General features: G+C 47.6%; 1 protein-coding gene across 1 annotated transcript in view; it reads right to left on the reverse strand.

Moving 5' to 3' along the window:
- Nucleotides 1-1,535: 1,535 nt before the first annotated feature.
- The window catches only part of LOC147620792 (ephrin type-B receptor), a 115,034-nt gene continuing 96,599 nt past the window's right edge, over nucleotides 1,536-19,970 (reverse strand). The window contains exons 22-23 of the mRNA XM_086825061.1: nucleotides 2,098-2,189; nucleotides 1,536-1,965 (exon numbers count right to left, since the gene is read on the reverse strand). Coding sequence (XP_086681187.1) covers nucleotides 1,818-1,965; nucleotides 2,098-2,189 — 240 coding nt within the window. The 3' untranslated portion in view covers nucleotides 1,536-1,817. The remainder of the gene's footprint in view (nucleotides 1,966-2,097; nucleotides 2,190-19,970) is intronic.

Below are 19,970 nucleotides of genomic sequence, written 5' to 3' on the forward strand. Positions count from 1 at the left end.
TCACCATACAAAGGAGTGTGCATCTACTTGATCCCATCGAGTCTTGGCTTATGCAAGAATCTGTGGGTGCCCTCTGTTAGAGAACTTGTCATATTCTGTTACATGATGACGATTAGCCTCTGCCATGAGCCAATATACTTTCCCAATTACAAACTTCTTAGTGTCCAAAGCATGGCAAAAGGCCTACAATGCCAACTATTTTGTCAACATTACGCCAAAATACCATTCAATGAATCGGGCTCATGCTTTCTAGCAGCTACGGCATGCTTTGGATTCTTTGCCACCCAAAGATCCCAACATCTGTAAGCCACCTTCTTGCAAGGCTGCACTAGAGCACGTGTAAACTAATGCTCTCTAATAAATTTTACAGTGTTAATTTTTCAATATCCTTCAATAACAAATTCAAAGTATAAACAACATAAAGAAACCAATGTTACTGGGCATGAATAGAAAGATTGATGCATTGCCCGAGACTAATGCTGTTACGTTCTTTGGCACTCACTGTAGCAACGGCCACCATTGCTTGCACAACATTATGAATGTATTCGGAGACTGACAGATGCCATCATCTAGCTCCCTACGATACATATAGATGTAGTAGAGATCTTCCACCTTCTCATGTATTGTACAGAAAATGTGATTGGATTAAAAAAAACATTTTTTCCTCGGGTTTCTCTTTAGGAAGCAATGGCCACTACAACCAATGCAAGATCATCCATGTGCCTTGTCACAAGCGGATGCTGAAACATTTCATTTAATTGATAGAACAGCATAGCCAAAACCATACAGCTCAAAGTGGGTTGTATGATATCTGCAATACGGTTAAGCCATTGGTGCTTGTGCACTAGCCAAGAAACTGAGTTTTATGTGCAACCTTTTGCTCTTCCTTTGGGCCTTTAAAATAAAAAATTGCCTGGTCTTACAGTTTTAGGGCGTATGGTAATCTCTCTCTCTCTCTCTCACCTCCCTCTACACCCAAGAAGGCCTCTCCACCATCAAAGGTTTGTACAATGGATAGGTCTGAAATTTAAATGTAAATCATATAAGTGAACTGCTGCTACTCCTTGGGAATGTAAGATAACTCCATCATTTATAATAATTAACATATACTAACACCAGGTTGACTTCCAAAGCCCCTTCCTCATCTCTTCACAAGATGCGTCATTCGCAACTATAAACTATTGCCACTCACAACTATAACTCATGCATACTGCACAGGATGCTCAATCGACCTTCTCCCTCCTCCCTCGGATATAAGGCTCTGTTCAACATACTTTGTTTTCCAAATCGAATATATTCTTACGTGAGTGAAGGAGAGTTACTCATTACGTGACAAAAAGAAGATGTTTTGGATCATCCAGAAGGTGTACAGCATCACTTAAAGAGATTTCAAACTGGGAAGGCAATAGATTTCCATAATTAGTTTTCGGACTCCAGTAAATAATCACAGTGCCAATGTGAATAAAAACAGCTGTACTGCACCCATCACTCGACACAAAACATAAACTCATATCTCATCATTATGTACACACAAGTTATTAAGACATTCTTGAAAGAATTTCAGTGTATACAAGCCACGAGGCTAGAGTTACAAAACCTTGCCATGCTTGATATATACAAATTTTAGAATCTCACATCCAAGCCTAGCTGAATATGAAAACAAAGCCGTATGCTTCCCTACAAAGGGCTTTACAAGCTACTACACTTTTGTGCTATAAATCTCTTCAAGAATGTGTTTTAACAACCCAACAATGGGAGTGACACTGAATTTGACAGTCATTTGTCCCTTCTATGTATTACAATGTATTACAAACAAATCACGACTCCCAAAATTTTGCTGGGTCTTTGCTATAAACTGTGCGGTTTTGAATTTCTAGATTGCCAATGTGCCGATCAAGCATTCGAGCTTGTATGATTTTACATATAAAAAGAGCACTAGGAAACATCCACCAGCCACCTTCTTCCCTACAAAATCAAAAAATAAAAAGAACAATTTTCAGTAAAAATGCTCGAAACGAGACCATCATTGCTTGGGACAGAAAACCAAGGTCTTAATCACTTAAGGATTTAGAACTCCGGCCTTGAAAAAACACTTACGTTGTAAAATTGAAGGCATGCATGGCACCAACACCTCCATCTGAAGATGATTGCAATTTGTAATGGGAGAGTCCAAAGAGCAAGGCTATGATCTGGCAAACAAATATACTAATCTCTCTCTCTCTCTTTCTCTCTCTCTCTCTCTCTCTCTCTCTCTCTCTCTCTCTCTCTTTGGATTGTACATTGATGCAGTCTCTGATTATGTAGACAGATTGGGAGGCCCAAGGGCATGCCTCGCAGGGGTGTTGATACCCATCTTGTTATATGCTGATGATATTGTTCTAATCTCAGACTCTCCAGAGGGACTACAGAGACACCTGGATGCATTACAAGCTTTCTGTGCGGATAGAGATTTGACAGTGAACCTTGGGAAAACCAAGGTTATGGTGTTTAACACCACATAGGCATGGGTGACGAGATCAGAACCTCAGTTCACTTTCCGAGGGGAGCCGGTAGAGTACGTCAGGTCATATGTCTACTTGGGAGTTACTTTCACAGGACCGCGTTTCTCCTTGAAGGAGGCAGCAACAGCTAGATTAGCTCAAGGGCATGCAACCTTGGGGGCACTTGAGAGGCAGTGTGCACACATACACTTTCAGGAGCCACGCACCAAATTGTGGCTATTTGATACGCTTGTCACATCGACCCTCCTGTACGGAGCTCCAATTTGGGGACCCAGTATACATCACAGATCTCAGAGAGGGACAGATGAGGGATGGAGGCAAATGCAGAGACCACTGATTATGATGATTGCCCGCATGATTCGGAGCAAATCATCAGTACCACATGAGATTGTTCGGGCTGAGCTGGGTGCCCCACCAATAGTAACCGAGGCCCTATTCTAGGCAGTTACCTTTTTACAGCGGCTATGGGAGCTCCCTCAACAGAGGTACTCCCGTTTGGCATTGACCTCATCCATACAGTTGGCAAAAGATGGAGATACTCATTGTTGGTACGCTCAGATGAGATCATGATTTGACTTACATGGTTTGCGGGTAGAGGCACTACCACCCTTCCAGTACAGTCTGGATTGTCCGTTTTTGGATCTCACCCGCTCAAAGCAAAACCGCGTGATCAGGATGGATATCATCAGAGTGGACACAGAGAGGACATGGACTAGTCCCCTTGAGCCCTTGGGCACGAAAATGACTCACTACAAGAGCCATTTTCTACACCTCTCACCGGATGATTTTATCACCCCCCCGGCGTACATGGATGTACACCTATCACATGGGATACGTTGTGCCATTGGACAGACCCGGACCTCATCACACCAGCTGCGGATTGAGACAGGGCGATATGTGCATTAGATCGTGGATGACCGTATTTGTCAGCTATGCTACCAGGAGGTAGAGACAGAGGAACACTACATTTGCCGATGTACAGTCTATTATGAGATCCGAGGGAGATATCACTGCCTCTTCCGAGAGGGTTTTGGGCCGTTACGTAGGGTCATGGAGTTTGAGGATCAGAGATGCCTGGGATTGTTTCTACTTGAGCTCAGGAGACACAGAGAGACCCTCTTGGCAGACAGGAGGCCGAGCCATGATGCACCTAGACAGAGGACCCTGACAAATTTCTTCGGCACCAGTACCTGTAACCCAGCCCACACAACCCATGATACCTCCTCCATTGGGCCATCAGGGCACCGACCACGCTCCCAGGGAGTCACCACTGATAGAGCAATTATCTTACGTCGTGCTCGTCGGCCACGCCCACCAGGATCCCGACCACGGCATCCTCACCATCGCCAGATCAAAGCCATTATTGCTCGACATCGGAGGCGCCTACCTCGCTTCTACGACCTCTCCATTCTAGACAGCCCCATGGCGGAGATACTTGATCTAAAGAGAGGGCAACACTTCAACTAATCAGCATACATGGATCTACTTGATATACATTTTTCAGTATTTTCCAGTATTTTCTACTCAGTATCATCTCGGAGTCTTATAGTTCTGTTCTTATAACTGTAGGACAATCAGTTTATTGTACTTTTTAGTCTCATTTAGTTGTTCTCTTTGATGAGACACCAATTTCAGATGTACTCTCAGTTTTGGTCTCATAGGCCACTATGGCCTCTTAGAGACATTAATATATCATTTCATTTCTCTCTCTCTTTTTCCTTTTGCATGGCTCAATATTCATCATACATATATTGTACAACCTTTTTCATCTCAAAGACCCTCTTGGTAATACATCTCTCTCTCTCTCTCTCTCTCTCTCTCTCTCTCTCTCTCTAAGTACACAACCTGGATGCCCCTCTTTTTGATCTCTTATGGCAACAGAATTGACTCAGATTCACAGACTGGACATGGCAGTACCCACCAGAGCTTTCTACACACAAGCTCTTGAGTGCTACAGAGGATGGTTTGATTGAAAAACCCAGCTATATCTATAGACATGTCCCATCTTATCTTGCAGTGACCTTTACAAGCCCAACCTACTCCATGAGACCATTTGGAGAGAGTGTTTCCAGGCCCACTACCAGAAGCCTTGCACCACACATCAACTTTAGTGCGTGCCATACAGCGATGTATGGTGCCTCTTTACGGGACCTGATTTCCGACTAGAGGAGGATAGAGGACTGCAGGTGGTGTACTTTCACAAATGATCAGGAGTAAGCCATCAGTAACATATGAAAATTTCCTAGCTGAGTTTGGAGCAGCCCCTCTCATCATAGATGCCCCGATCAGGAGTAAGCCATGAGTATGAAATTGTCTAAGCTGAGTTTGGAGCAGCCCCTCTCGTCATAGATGCCCTCTTTCAAACTACCACCTACGTACATCATGTGTATACACTGGATGGAGACCACTTTCCAGTCCCCATTCAAGAGGGAACGAGTTAGTCAGCTGGTTTGACCGACATGGTCTTCACATGGACCGCCTCCCCCCATTCTAGTGCAAGCTGGGCTTCCCTTTCTTGGTTTTCTCCCAAAGCAAGAGATCAACCCCCTATTTCTCTCCCAAGTGAAAGATGGTGGAAAAAACCTCGGGGGTATATGGAAAAGTAAGCTGCCTTTAAAGCAAAGATTGTTTCTTTGGCGCTGTTTAGTGGGTGTCCTCCCTGTTGCGGAGATGCTCGCTAAGAGAGGGATAGCTGAAGCCACTTGCTGCTGCAGATGTGGAGCTCATTTTGAAACTGTACCACAATTGTTATGGCATTGTTTGGAGACCAAGGAATTTCTTCGACAACTGGCCGATGATATCATAGGACGCTTTCGACATTATAGAAAGCAATTCTGGATATTTGGGACTGGTGTGCCCAACTCTCCTAATTTTGATGAATTCTTTCTATGGACTAGATATTGGGCTCTATGGACCATATGGAAGATGAGAAACAATGCTATCTTTGGGCAGACACCTCTAGAGGCATATGCTTACTTTAAGATGAATTTGCGACAATCCCTCCATGACTACTTCCAGTTGGACATTGCTTTTAGCCAGTTTGAGGTGTTTTTCCACTGCTTCTGAAGTTCTTTGAAGATAGACTTGTCTTGAGTCCATCTCCTATATTGTACGAAGTCATTGTTAATAGAAGCATGGTTTTCACCCAAAAAAAAGTGTGAACAGCCCCTAAAAGGATTAAGTGTGCTTGTAGTGTGTGAATGCTCTCTTATGAGTGGATAAGATGTGTGCAATGTGGCACTTGCGTATTAGTGTGTGATTTGTATGGATCAAAAGATAAGGCTGCAAGCCTACAAAAGCATTGTACTTGGTGTGTATCATCACATCTTTCAGTCAATCTCCCCTGCTGCCCACCTAAGCACATCATCTCCAGCACGTATCTGCTGCCAATTGTGCCCAGCGCTGCCCATTTGCTGCACCTAAGCCTCCACAACCACCACCGGTGTCCAGAGCTGCCACCGTTCAGCACCATGTCCAACGCCGCCCTCTACAACAACTTGCCTCAGCTCATCATTGGCATCCCATCTGGTGTACCTGCAAGCTCCCACGTCAAAACCAAAAAAAAAGGGGGTTTTCAAAAAAAAAAGGTGAAAATCCTCTACTTAATGCTATCACACCTATAATAATTTGGGGCTTTTGCAAAAATTGAGTCCTCTACATCAAATCAAGGCTTTAGGAATATCCAAATTTTGGGGCTTTTCCAAATCGAAGCCTCCTACATCGAATTGAAGCTCGCGCAGTGCCATGGAAGGAGCAGTGGCATGGAAGCATCACCAGAAGAGACCGTTCTTCATCAACAAATGCCCGGGAAGTTTTTAAAACTTCCAAAATAAATCCTTATTTTCTGTTTTGTTCTCTGCCTAGTAAGTCCCCCAAAAACTGAATTAAATAACCTGTGTGTGTGTGTTTTCTATTTTGTAATGCCTTATTGTTATAAAAGGCCTCGTTTCCATGTCATACCCTACTTAGAGCCAAGGGGATTGTATTTGGGTAGACTGATGTAGGCATATTCATGTGCGGTCAAGCTCTTATATCAGGCTTGACATGAGAGTTCGAGTGTTGGCACACTATGTTCTTTTATATGACGTGTTGCAATTGAGAGCCTAAATCACCATGGCTATTCAAGGTCTTCTCAAGCATCTCCACCTTCGCTTTCGAAGGGGGGTCTGTTGGGATTCAAAGCCTCGTGTGTGTGAACCCATGTTTGTGTGTGTGTGTGTGTGTGTGTGTGTGTGTGTGAACAACCCCTAAAAGAGTTAAGTGTGCTTGTAGTGTGTGAACACTCTTATGAGTGGATAAGAGAAGTGTGCTATGTAGTGTGTGAACACTCTCTTATGAGTGGATAAGTTAAATGTGCCATGTGGCACTTGCTTATTAGTGTGTGTGATTTGTATGGGTCAAAAGCATTGTACTTGGTGAGTATCATCACATCTATCAATCAATCTAATCATCATTTAAGTCATGCAATACTCTCTCTCTTTGAGCATTCTCTCTCTCTCTCTCTCTCTCTCTCTCTCTCTCTCTCTCTCTCTCTCTCTTTGAGCATTTCTTCCGACCATGGATGCCATACCCACAACTTCATCCAGCCACACATTTTGGAGTGCCCGACCCCCCGCCAGACCCCACTCTGGTGTGACTCTACACCGGGCCACAGCACTATACTGAGCCCGACATCCCAGACTCCATGGACCTTGCCAGCAACACAGACATCAGCCCCAACTTGAGGAGATCATGGAGAGTCACAATGTCACCTTCCCACACCGGCGGATTCGCAAAGCCTTCTACAAGCTAACCCCATGCTCGATATCCTTGATGGCCCCCTCCCCCTATCAGGGGGTTAGCTCCATAGGTTGTATGATGATGATGGTCCCACTTTGTATCATATGGCTCGGATTTGACATTCAGAGCTCATAGCTCTCGTCTTTGTTTTCTTTTGTACCATGATGAGATTACATGGACACTATTGTATCACTTTTGCCATTTGGTCTCATACCCACTGGGTCTTTTGAAGGCGTTTAATATAACACCCTCTCTCTCTCTCTCTCTCCCCCACAGGAGTTCTTAGCGAGAGAGCTTGATCCATTCTGCCAACCAGACGTCCCCGACCGAGAGCATCAAGACCCTCCACCACACAAAGACAGATTCGTGAGGTTCTCCACCGACGTGACACGCTCCCATCACAGAGACCTGACATTCACTCCACCATCACATCAGTTCTGGTCGAGGCAGGTATCGCCATTAGTTGATCACAGGATCATCTGTTGATCACACGTACTGTCAGATGTTTTCATTTTACTTTTTCTTTCAGTTTTCCATGGCTCAGTATATCCATGGTACCATTGTATTACTTTTGGTCTCACAGGCCCTTTGGGGTCTTTCGTAGACGTTAATATAACTCACTCTCTCTCTCTCTCTCTCTCTCTCTCTCTCTCTCTCTCTAAACACATGCCATGGAGATCTTTGATCCCCCATACCTAGAACATGTGGAGTGCAGTCCTAATCCAACACGTCCCAATGCAAGTACTAAGAAACGAAGATTTCCAAGCTCATATTCATTTGTACAACTCATGTTTGCATGCTTGAGTAGTGGATTTTACTAGACGTTTGACGTATCTTCGAGTATTGCTTGGGATGCCATGCTAAAGTCAAACAGTGTTGGCATGCTTCCTCTTGACACGTGCGAATGCTAGTGCTTGTTGACGTGCGACTGTCATTTTGCAAGACTCAAAAGTTGTGCCAGAACTCAGCTAAAAAACCATGTTTGGGGGACTAAGACAAATTTTAAACTTGATGTGTTCGCACACATTAATGTGTGAACACCTTTATGTGGGCACCAAGCATTTATGACAATTGGGCACCCTATTCACTCCTTTTATTTTGGTCCAAGTGCCCTCTTTTGGACTAGTTTGGGGTGCCCATGCATTCTATCGGGAAGTGTGGACTGGCCTCTTGGAAATGTTCACACTTTGGTAGTAGAAATGTGTTTGGTAGTAAGGAATAAAGTGCTTGGGATGGTGCACTTAGGCGCACACATAAATAAAAGGTAAGAACCTTAGTCTAGCACCTATAGGGTAAGTAGCTGCCTAGGTGGACACTTATCATAAGTAGCCACCTAAGAGGACACATGGCTAATGTGTAATAATTGCTATGTAAATGATGTATGAGGCCTAAGGTTATAAAAGGGCCAAAAAAATCATGAATAAAGTATGCTTTGTCCACAGACCACGTCTTTGATTAATCCCCATTAATCCCTTTGTTTAACCCCTAATCTCTCATTCATCTTGATTAAGTTTTAATCTGTTGCTAACAGCCTGTTTAGAAGGCTGTATTTAGCGTGTTGTGGTTGTACTTAGCCCTTTGCGGCTGTTTTTCTTTAACTAATTGAAGGATCTTTTTCCTGGAAAAAGAAACCATCCTGTGTAGATGCTCGTAAGCTCTCTTTGTCTCTCTCTCCTCGGCATTAACCCCAACAATTGGTATCAAAGCAAGGAATCGTGTTCAAGCAATATCAGAGTAAGGATGTTCGAGGGAAGAGGTTCTTCAGCTCTGAGATTCCATCCAAGCTGATTCCATTTAGAGGCTCCGTCTATCTGCAGACTTCCGTCGACGCCTTCTGCCCATTGGCTGCCATCCAATTTGTCCATCGACAACATCGACCACAGTAGCCTTGCCATCGCCTTTGTGCGCCATAGTATCTCAACTCTAGCACCCACCTAAAGAGACAGTGTTGCCCAGTTGTTTTGTGAGAGCTGCGCTGCCCAGAACAGCGCCTGCTCTGCCTTATGCATTGCCTCTACTCCACCTCTACAGCGCCCAATCACTGCATCGCCACATCTGCAGCACCCAGTTGCTGCAGTGCGTCTCTTGTGCAGAGTTATTGCCACCTGTCACCTATGGTGCAACGCCTAAAGCCACTACTCCGCCACAACAGCAAGGTGAGTGAAGGGTTGTCGCCAGAGCAGCCAGGTAGGAGAGGAGCCACCACTGGAAAGTGGAAAGAGCTGTCGGAAAGGGAGGAGCTGGCGCTAGAAGGGGAGGAGCCATGGCCAAAAGCAGTGCCTCCAGGAGAGTAAGGATCTGTTAGTATATGTTGGCAAGGATCTGTCAGTACATGTCGAGTCCTCGTGATTTGTGCATTCAGGTGCTTCAAGCTCATTCCGGGTGATCTTGTTCATACGCTCTTACTAGGCACCAGCAATTGCATCGCCCCGTTCTCTACGCTTCTATGCAGTGCCCAGCACCGCTTCCTGCCACCACATCAAAGGGAAGGGACGCCACGTCAACGTCTCTACAACAGCAGTTCAATCATCAGGTACAAAATCAACAAGGCATATTCAATAAAATTTGGGGAATTTAGGGCTTTTCAGAAATTTCAGTAATTAGCAAAAGAAATCAAAGCCTTTTTGTTCGCACAAATTGGGGGATTTCAGTTAAAAGGGCTTCTCGTAAAAACATTTGGGGTTTTCTTGGTGGATTCTGAAGCATGACAGTGCACTTCTGTCTCTCAGTACATTCAGGAGCATTAGCTCATTTCAGTAAACATTTTCTTATGTGCTTATTCAGTTTGGTGCCACAATCTCTCAACGCAGGGGGGGTTCTTTCTGTTTAAGCACTTGGTATTTGTAGTTACGGGATTCTATATTTGTGTGAGTATTATGGCACAGGTAACTTCATGTGTGTTTGGGATCCTGTCCTATGAGGATAAGCTGGATGGCTCCAACCACCCATTCTCTAGCCATCCACTCCTCCTCAAGGTCAAGCTACGGCAGCTCAAGTGGTAGCTGGAAGATATCCTGCGCCTCTTGCTCCTACTCCACAACAACAAAGATGGGTTTCCAGAAAGCTATGTCACTTATAGCGCTTTCAGTGAGGAGGAGTATTATTTCCCACATTCAATCTTCTAGGACAACCAAGCAGGCTTGGGAGACCTTGGAGACCATGTATCAGACTCGAAAAGAGGTAAAAGACTTAAGGGAGAAATTGTTGAACGTTGATGAGGTAATTCCAGACAGGCAACTCCTCACAACCAATCTCAACTCACTGCCTCCCTCTTATAATGGCTTTCACACCTCTCTCAATCTCTATATGAGAGGAGGTGCTAGTCCGATTACCTTTGATATTATTATTACAAGAGGAGTAAACTAGAGTTAATATGTCAGCACTTGTGGTGGTGATCAAGCATTTGCAGTTAAAGAGGCAAAACCAAGGTTGATTCAAGCCAGCTATCTTCTCACTAAGAAGATTCATTGACCAAAGGTGATGCTTTTAAAGCCAAGAAGAAGGCCAAGTGTCATTACTGTCACAAGCCTGGCCACTGCATTGGTGAGTGCAGGAAGAGGATTACCGATGAAAAGAAGAAAGAGTATGGAAATACACTGTCAGAAACCTCCAAGGAAAAGCAAGAACCAAATTCAGCCAGTTCTGTTGAACAAGATTGGCCCTTCTAGCTGTCTCTCAATGATTTGGATATTCAGCATATCACTATGGAGGAGAAACATATTCAGCAGCTTCGGTAGTGGAAATGTGTTTGGTAGTTAGGGATAAAGTGCTAGGGGTGGCGCACATAAATAAAAGGTTAGAACCTTAGTCTAGCACCTATAGGGTAAGTAGACACCTAGGTGGACACTTGTCATAAGTCGCCACCTAAGAGGACACATGGCTAATGTGTATTTACGTGCTATGTAAATGAAGTATGAGGCCTAAGGTTATAAAAGGGCCAAAAACATAAAGTATGCCACCTAAGGACACATGGCTAATGTGTATTTACGTGCTAAGTAAATGAAGTATGAGGCCTAAGGTTATACAAGGGCCAAAAACATAAAGTATGCTTTGTCCACCATGACTTTGATTAATCCCCATTAATCTCTTATCCCTCGTTACTCTTGATTAAGTGTTAATATGCTACTAATCGCTCTAAGTAGCTTCTCTAAGCTCTCTCTCTCTCTCTTTCTCTCTCCTGGGCAATAACCCTAACATGGCCTGTCACTTGGCCAATCTCTACCCACCTACTACTCTCCCCAATCTCCCTCTCCTAGAAGCTAGGTGTCAACCAATGTCCAACCCCCAACACTGCCCCACGACGGACATGTGCGGACAGCTGTCAATTTGTTTGGGCAGCATGTATCACCTGTGCAGAAACACTAATTTGCTGCTTCTGTCCCCAAACAATCATTTAAACAGGCTGTTTTATCACACTTTTTCTGCTGGAAACCTGTATTTGATGAATTCACATTGCCCCCTCATTGTTGGTGCTGGTTTGAGGCTTGGTGCTAGCTCAACCCTAATTTGGTTGCCAAGAAGGTGTATTACTTGCCAGAGGAACCTTGTGGTTTGCTAATTTGGTTGCCAAGAAGGTGTATTACTTGCCAGAGGAACCTTGTGGTTTGCTGATTTGAAGACCCCCTTGCCAGGTGTGAGACTACGAGTTTTGCTAGAGCACACAAGTGTGAGATTGGGCAATCTCCTCAAAAATCCACCCTGTTAACGAGTGAGGCATGGAGTTCTCCCCTTCCTGTGTGGCTTGGGCGGCGGCGCCTCTACTCCTGCTGAGTCCTGTTAGTAGCAGGCAGGCATCTCCCCTTGCTGAGTGGCTTGGGCAGGCGGTGGTGACTCTACTCGTGTGCTGACTGGCGGTGGTTGGTTCTTGACCCAGCCCACTGGCTAGGGTTTGGAGCTATTGTTTGAATTGTTTTCATGTACTTGGAAATCTAGTGCTCGGCACCCTCATACTTGTATTTGTAAAATGCTCTTTAATAATTTCCTAAGGGAGGTCAGCCCGCTCCAGCCCCAGTGTGTCTTCTCTATTTTTATGCTAAGTGAATGGTATTTTAAGTTGTTAACTGTTTAAAGGACTTGTTAATGTGAACACAGTAGTGAGAGAGAGGCCATATTGTCTCGTCTGCCTTACAATAACTGGGGAGGTGGGGATAGAGAAGCACTATTTATTCATATGCCCACCCTACTATGAGATTGTGCTGGCCTTTTTCGAGACGAATCCCACCCCACCCTTCCAGAGGTTACGCATTTGAAGATTGGATACATCAGGGCATGTACAAATTGAAGCTTCACCACCGTTGAGAGGTCTCACTAAGACACTACCCAAGAAGTCGGAGCCAATGAGATGCCTCCTAGACCTCCATCACAAACATCTTTGCATTACATTTTCCGACTGCAAAGCCTGTCACCCAGGTTCAACAAAAGCAATGCGATCAAGCACACAACTGCCCTCATACACAAGCATGTGATCCTCTGGCTCAACACATTACGAGAGAGAGAGAGAGAGAGAGAGAGAGAGAGAGAGAGAGAAATGAAATGAAATGATATATTAACGTCTCTAAGAGGCCATAGTGGCCTATGAGACCAAAACTGAGAGTACATCTGAAGTTGGTGTCTCATCAAAGAGAACAACTAAATGAGACTAAAAAGTACAATAAACTGATTGTCCTACAGTTATAAGAACAAAACTGCAAGACTCCGAGATGATACTGAGTAGAAAATACTGGAAAATACTGAAAAATGTATATCAGGTAGATCCATGTATGCTGATCAGTTGAATGTTGCCCTCTCCTTAGATCAAGTATCTCCGCCATGGGGCTGTCTAGAATGGAGAGGTCATAGAAGAGAGCTAGGCGCCTCTGATGCCAATAATGGTTCTGATTTCGCAATGGTGAGGATGCCGTGGTCGGGATCCTGGTGGGCGTGGCCGACGAGCACGACATAAGATAACTGCTCTATCAGTGGTGACTCCCTGGGAGCGTGGTCGGTGCCCTAATGGCCCAATGGAGGAGATATCAGGAGGTGTGTGGGCTGGGTTGCTTGTGCCGAAGAAATCTGTTAGGGTCCTCTGTCCAGGTACATCATGGCTTGGCCTCCTGTCTGCCAAGAGGGTCTCTCTGTGTCTCCTGAGCTCAAGTAGAAACAATCCCAGGCATCTCTGATCCTCAAACTCCATGACCCTGCGTAACGGCCCAAAACCCTCTCGGAAGAGGGAGTGATATCTCCCTCGGATCTCATAATAGACTGTACATCGGCAAATGTAGTGTTCCTCTATCTCTACCTCCTGGTAGCATAGCTGACAAATGCAGTCATCCAAGATCTGATGCACATATCGCCCTATCTCAATCCGTAGCTGGTGTGATGAGGTCCGGATGTGTCCAATGGCACAACGTATCCCATCTGATAGGCGTACATCCATGTACACCAAGCGGGTGATAAAATCATCCGGTGAGAGGTGTAGAAAATGGCTCTGGTAATGAGCCATTTTCGTGCCCAAGGGCTCAAGGGGGCTAGTCCATGTCCTCTCTGTGTCCACTCTGATGATATCCATCCTGATCACGCGGTTTTGCTCTGAGCGGGTGAGATCCAAAAATGGACAATCCAGATTGTACTGAAAGGGTGGTAGTGCCTCTATCCGCAAACCATGTAGGTCAAACCATGATCTCATCTGACGCCACAATTTGGTGTGTGGCTCCAAAAACTGTGTGTGTGCACACTGCCTCTCAAGTGCCCCCAAGGCTGCATGCCCTTGAGCTAATTTAGCTGCTGCTGCCTCCTTCAGGGAGAAACGCGGTTTTGCGAAAGTAACTCCCAAGTAGACATATGACCTGACATACTCTACCGGCTCCCCTCGGAAAGTGAACTGAGGCTCTAATCTCGTCACCCATGCCTGTGTGGTGTTAAACACCATAACCTTGGTTTTCCCAAGGTTCACTGTCAGATCTCTATCCGCACAGAAAGCCTGTAATGCATCCAGGTGACTCTGTAATCCCTCCGGAGAGTCTGAGATTAGAACAATATCATCGGCATATAACAAGATGGGTATCAACACCCCTGCTAGGCTGGCCCTTGGGCCTTCCAATCTGTCTACATAATCAGAGACAGAGTTAGAGGAGCACTGTATTTGCCGATGTACAGTCTATATTTGCCGATGTACAGTCTATTATGAGATCCGAGGGAGAGATTTTTGGGCCGTTACGCAAGGTCATGGAGTTTGAGGATCAGAGATGCCTGGGATTGTTCCTACTTGAGCTCAGGTATTTTAAGACAGATCATCAAAGTCTTGGGTATTTTATGTCTCAACCTAAGATTTCAGAAAAGAATATAAGATGGACTTGTTATTTGGCCCAATTTCACTTTCAGATTATGCATACTCATGGGAAAGACAACAAAGTAGCAGACGTATGTCGAAGGACCATGACCCATGCAGTTTCCATGGGATATCATTTGGACTTCACTATGATGAAAGATCTTTATGCTAAAGATGAAAATTTCAAAGACATTTGGGATAGGTTACAGAATAAAACGCCCATAGGGCTACAAAAGATCCTCTCCTGCTCATAAGAAAAACAGAGCAGTGAACAAAGCAAGGTAGCCCGGGAGACTCTCCCTAGGTGCTGCAAAATACAAGCATCAGTACAAAGAACTTAGGGGCTAAATCATACAATAGGAGGGGGGAAAAGCCAAATAGGTGGCTTGTAGTGCCAACGGGGGGATCCCGCGTGTAGTGTATAGAAGGGGCCGCTGCGCCAGGTGGTGTGAAAGGCCTGGCGCCACAAGATCGCCTCATCCGAGTCGCCCCGGATGCGGTCATACTGTCCTAACAGGGTGTGGATCAACTCCTGCCAAATCCCCCGTACAGTCTCTGCTGGAGGCTCCAGTCTCCCCTCAAAGGCCCTAAAACACCGGGCCCTCCAGGTGAACCAGATGGTGAGGCTGCTGAGGAGCTCCCATCGTAAATCCCTCTCCTGTGTCCAACTGGCGGACGAGAAATCCGGTGACAGAACAAGGCGAGGCTAGCCCCTAATGAATCTGATGGCCTGACTGTCCTGCTCCATCTCATAAACCATAGCAGGCCCTGACGAAGTCGACCAAGCAGCGGCACCCCACGTAAACATACCCTTTGGAGAGAGGGGGGCCAGAATACGCAACATCCGCAGCCAAATTTGCTGCGCCTGAGGGCAATCCCATAGGCAATGTCTATGTGTCTCCATCGGGTGGCCGCATCGGACGCAGGCCGCCGGAAGACCGCTGAAAACAAGCCAGGTGCCAACTGCTGAGCCCTGTGGGGGGCGACCAGTCACTGGAAAGTCGAGATCCTGCGGGCCTGTCGACTAGCCCAGAGCCGGGCCCAAAAATCCTCCAGGAACTCCTGTGAGAGTCCCTGTAGCCGCCAGTGCCCCGCTGCAGCTGGAGAGACCATCCTCCTCGCCGGCAAAATATGCCGCCCCAACCGAACAGTATACTGGAAAAAGGTGATCTCTGTGGCCTCAAGGGATGCATAAGGATCATGCCACTCATACTCCCCAGGGTCCCACTGTAGCCGGGCCAAGGGGCGCGCTGCATATGCCCATATGCGCCAATCCGGGAGCACATCTGCAGGGTCTAGGTCAATATGCCACTTCCGAGAAGCGGCGGCCACTACCCGTATCCTCTGAAAGGTGCACTCTGCAACCAACGGCGACTCCACCTCCACTCTCTGAAGTCTGCCCTCGTCCTGAATCTCATAGTAGGGGCATCTGCCATCCTCAGTGCAAGCTCTGACAGCAATCAGGATCTCCAACTGTGTAAAGGCTCCCATCCACCATGGGGCCACTGGCTCGATAGGCGTGAACCACTCCTCTATGAGTGCCTCCTGAATATCATCCCTCATGATCAACCCCCCTCTGAAGTGACTCAGCCTCTCCACCTGGATCTCCTCTGGGAGACTGCAGAAGGCCTGTCAGTCTCCAAAGCTGCGTGCTGGGCCTGCCGCCAAAGGTCCCCAGGCTAGACGAGGCCGAGAACCCAACATATGACCCTGCTCTGTGCGAACCGCTGGGCTCCAGATGAGCGGCTGTCTGGCCCGCTCTCAACACAAGAAGGAGGTCGCTGAGAGAGCCCCGGTCTCAGCAGCTCCCAAGCTCTCAGGATGCTCAAAGCAAATCTGTCCTCCCATCCTCTACTGAGGCCTGTCCCCCTCATCTCTATGAAGATCCATCGAATCTCTAGTGCCCAAGTGCCCCCTGCTGGGCGGAGCCCGAGCCTGCAACCGCTACGAGAGAAGCTCTTTCCAAGGCTCAACGCCTGGAAGAAGCACCCGAACAATAAGCTTCCCTAATAAGGCTCTACTCTGATCGACTGGATCTATAATGCCCAAGCCTCCCTGAGCCAGCGGAAGTGTAATAACTGCCCATGCAAACTTTGCCCGGGCTGGCTGACCGTCCCGCCCAGACCACAGAAAGTTCCTGATCAGCCTCTGTACCTGGCTGATACAAGAGCTCGAGAAGATCCAGCAAGACGTAATGTACCACATGGTCGCTAACAGCACCTGATTTGCCACCACCACCCTCCCAGCCAAGGATAGTCGAGCTGTACTCCAATACAAAAGCTTCTTCCGAATGCTCAGAAGAAGCGGGGCAATCTGCTGCTCATGTGACAAATCTAGTCCAATCTGGCATCCCAAATACCGCACTGCTGTGCCAGGAGGAATCCATCTACAACCGGGGTCCGGGCTCCATCCCGGAGTGGGAGCGCTGCTGATCCAAAAGGCCACTGTCTTGCGCCAATTGATCAATGCTCCCGAAGCTGCACTAAAAACCTGGAGCGACCGCTCTGCCCGAAGAAGATTGGCCTCTTGGCCATGCAAAAATAAGCCCGTGTCGTCAGCAAACTCAGCATCGAGCAGGTCCTCCCCCCGGACTGGGAGCTGGATTCCTCTCAAACCAACCTCCTCTGCCGTCAAATACATGCTCATAGCCTCCGCAAAGAAGAGAAAAAGAAAAGGGGCGAGGGGACACCCCTGACGGACTGATCTGGTCACCTCAAAACTCGGCCCCCGTCCTCCTGCAATCAACACCTGGCTACGAGCTGTGGAATACAGAGCCCCTCTAATCCAACTTGGCTTAAAGCCCAGGCGAAGCATAGTGCCCTCTAAGAAACCCCAAACGACTCTATCGTATGCCTTCTCAAAATCGAGAAGCATCACGACCAAGTCCTCACCAAGAAATCTAGCTCGAGCCGTCGTCTCGTGAAGATGTTGTCAAGGATACTGCGCTCCTTGACAAATCCTGTCTGGGTAGCATGAATCAACTCCCCCAGGAAGGGCTGGATCCTCAAACTCAAGGCCTTCGCTAAGACCTTGTAGACAGTATTGAGGATCGTAATAGGTCGCTAATGCCGAATATCATCTGATACTCTCTCCCCCTTGGGGATAAGAAAGATCAAGCCCTCTGAAAAGCTCTGTGGCATCACCCTAGTGTCCAAAACATACTGAAAGCCCCTGCGGAGGCCTGGCCCCAAAAGGTCCCAATAGCGCATAAAAAAGGCAGGCGTCAGTCCGTCCTCCCCTGGGCAACTATGTCGCGACAGGACCCTCAAGGCCTCAGCAAGCTCAATCTCTAAAAGAGACGCACCAAGAACTGTACGCATACGATCTGTGACCCTCCTCTGCACATGGGCCCACACAGTCTGTCTGCAAGCATCTCGATCCTCAGTGACTGGCTACCCTGAAAGCAAGTCTCTATAGAATCCACTGGCAATGGCTCTGATCTCTCCAAGCTCAGTAGCTACCGATCCATCCGGCCTCCCAAGCTGACGGCCTCCTGCTCGAGCATGGCGGGTCCAGTAATCTCAAAGAACTCCCCAGTCACTCTATCACCAAGCTGCGTCCACTGAGAGGCCTGACGACGATAGTAAAACTCATGTCTCTGCTCCTCTGCCTCTCTAACCAAATGGCGTGCCTGGCTAAGCTAGGACGCCACCCACTCACATGCAAGCTGCTGCTCCTTAAGGCGATGAAGCGAAGCAAGGCTGCGTCTCAACCGATGCTCCCGCGCGCGAATCTCTCCCAGCCGTGTCAAAGCTGCAGCGTGCAAAAAAGAGCTAAGCTCGATGACTGGGCACACTGGCCAGCTGCATCCTGGTCAGAGCACTAACTATCATGCCAGATCCTCTCAATGTCCTCAGCGAGACTGGGATCTGTAAGTACCCTCTCTGGGATCCTCAACTGCAAGCTGGGCTCCCGTGTCCTCTCCTCCAATGTCAAGATAACTGGCGCATGATCTGAAAATGAGGTGCCAGCGAGAATGCCGACGGAGCCCCCTCGCTCCCCTAACCAGTCGCTCCCCTAACCAGTCGCCCACATAAAAGCGATCAATCCGTGATAGATTAGTCCCTCCCTGGCGGCGATCCGACTGAGAGAAACTAAGACTGTCCTGAGAGCGGGAGAAGGCCCCATGCTGCCATGCATCAGTGATCCTCAGTGACATGCAAAACCGGTCCCAAGCTGCAAGCTCCGTGCCGTGCACTGAACGTGACTGCCTCCCACCCTATCGGCCGGGTCCTCAAGCATGTTGAAGTCTCCCCCGACACACCAATGTGCGGCCTCTGGCAATGCATCCGTAACTTGGGTCCAGAACTCTACTCTCGCACTAGCATGGTTGGGCGCATAGACGTTGAGCTCGCCCAATAGCTCATCGTGCATCCTCAGAATGACATACTGTGCTCTACCAGGCACAATGATCCCTCGATCCACAATGGCCTGCCGCCATACATCTGCAATGACCATGCATACTCCTCTCTGTCCACCCAAAGGACCAAACCTTGCAGACCAAAAGGTGTCCCATCTACCAGGCATCACCGAACCATATCTCCGGATCCTGCTCTCACCCAAGTGGTGCTCCTGCATCATCAAAATATCAATGCTGCCACCAACCAGGCATCTCTGAAGATCCTGCCTCAAGCAACCACGATAGCGTATAAAATGTGCTCCGCCAAGGCCCTGTACATTCCATGAGATGATCCTCATGGATGACCTGCTGAGGTGGATGTTGTCTCAGCCGTACGGCGGGCCTTCGCAAGCGGCTTGGATGGAGAGTAGTCCCCATCCGAGCGGCTGCGAATCTGCCCACCCGCTGTAGTGCCAGAATCACGAATCAGGGGCTAGTGGCTGTGGCCCATGGCGACTGCCTTCCACTCTGACAGAGCAACCTCGTGTATACATACATATCCAGGGTCGCGTGCTAACTCTGCCACTATGCGAACGACCAAATGACGAATCCCTAAGGCGTCCACACTCCCGGGATCCAAGAAAAAATGAGCCAACTCCCATAGTCGGCCTATCACATCTATCACCTCTAGATCGCTCACATGGTGAGAAAACTCAACTGCCTGAGTCTTCAAGGTGCTAAGAGTGAGCTCCAAAGTCCACTCCCGGTCACATGGGCCACAGAGAGGGAACGAGAAGGCCACCGCTGAATCAAGTGCCTCCTCCCCGCGGGCCGGAGGTATAACTACATGAACTCGGATGGGTGCTGGCTCATGGGGGTCCTCTGCTCCAAAAAGCCGTGTGAAGGAGTAATCAAAAGCCTCCGAGCGACGCTGTCTAGTGTCGAGGCGACTCAGCCGACTGTGGATAGATGATATCCGTGAAGCCCGAATCGGCATGGTAAGTCTCCTCTGCGGTGCTCGATCAAGATCGGTGCTCAGAGCCCT

This window comes from Cibotium barometz, chromosome 31, assembly GCF_041138505.1.
Source record: "Cibotium barometz isolate CiBa-2024 chromosome 31, ASM4113850v1, whole genome shotgun sequence".
In the NCBI taxonomy this organism is placed as follows: Eukaryota; Viridiplantae; Streptophyta; class Polypodiopsida; order Cyatheales; family Cibotiaceae; genus Cibotium; species Cibotium barometz.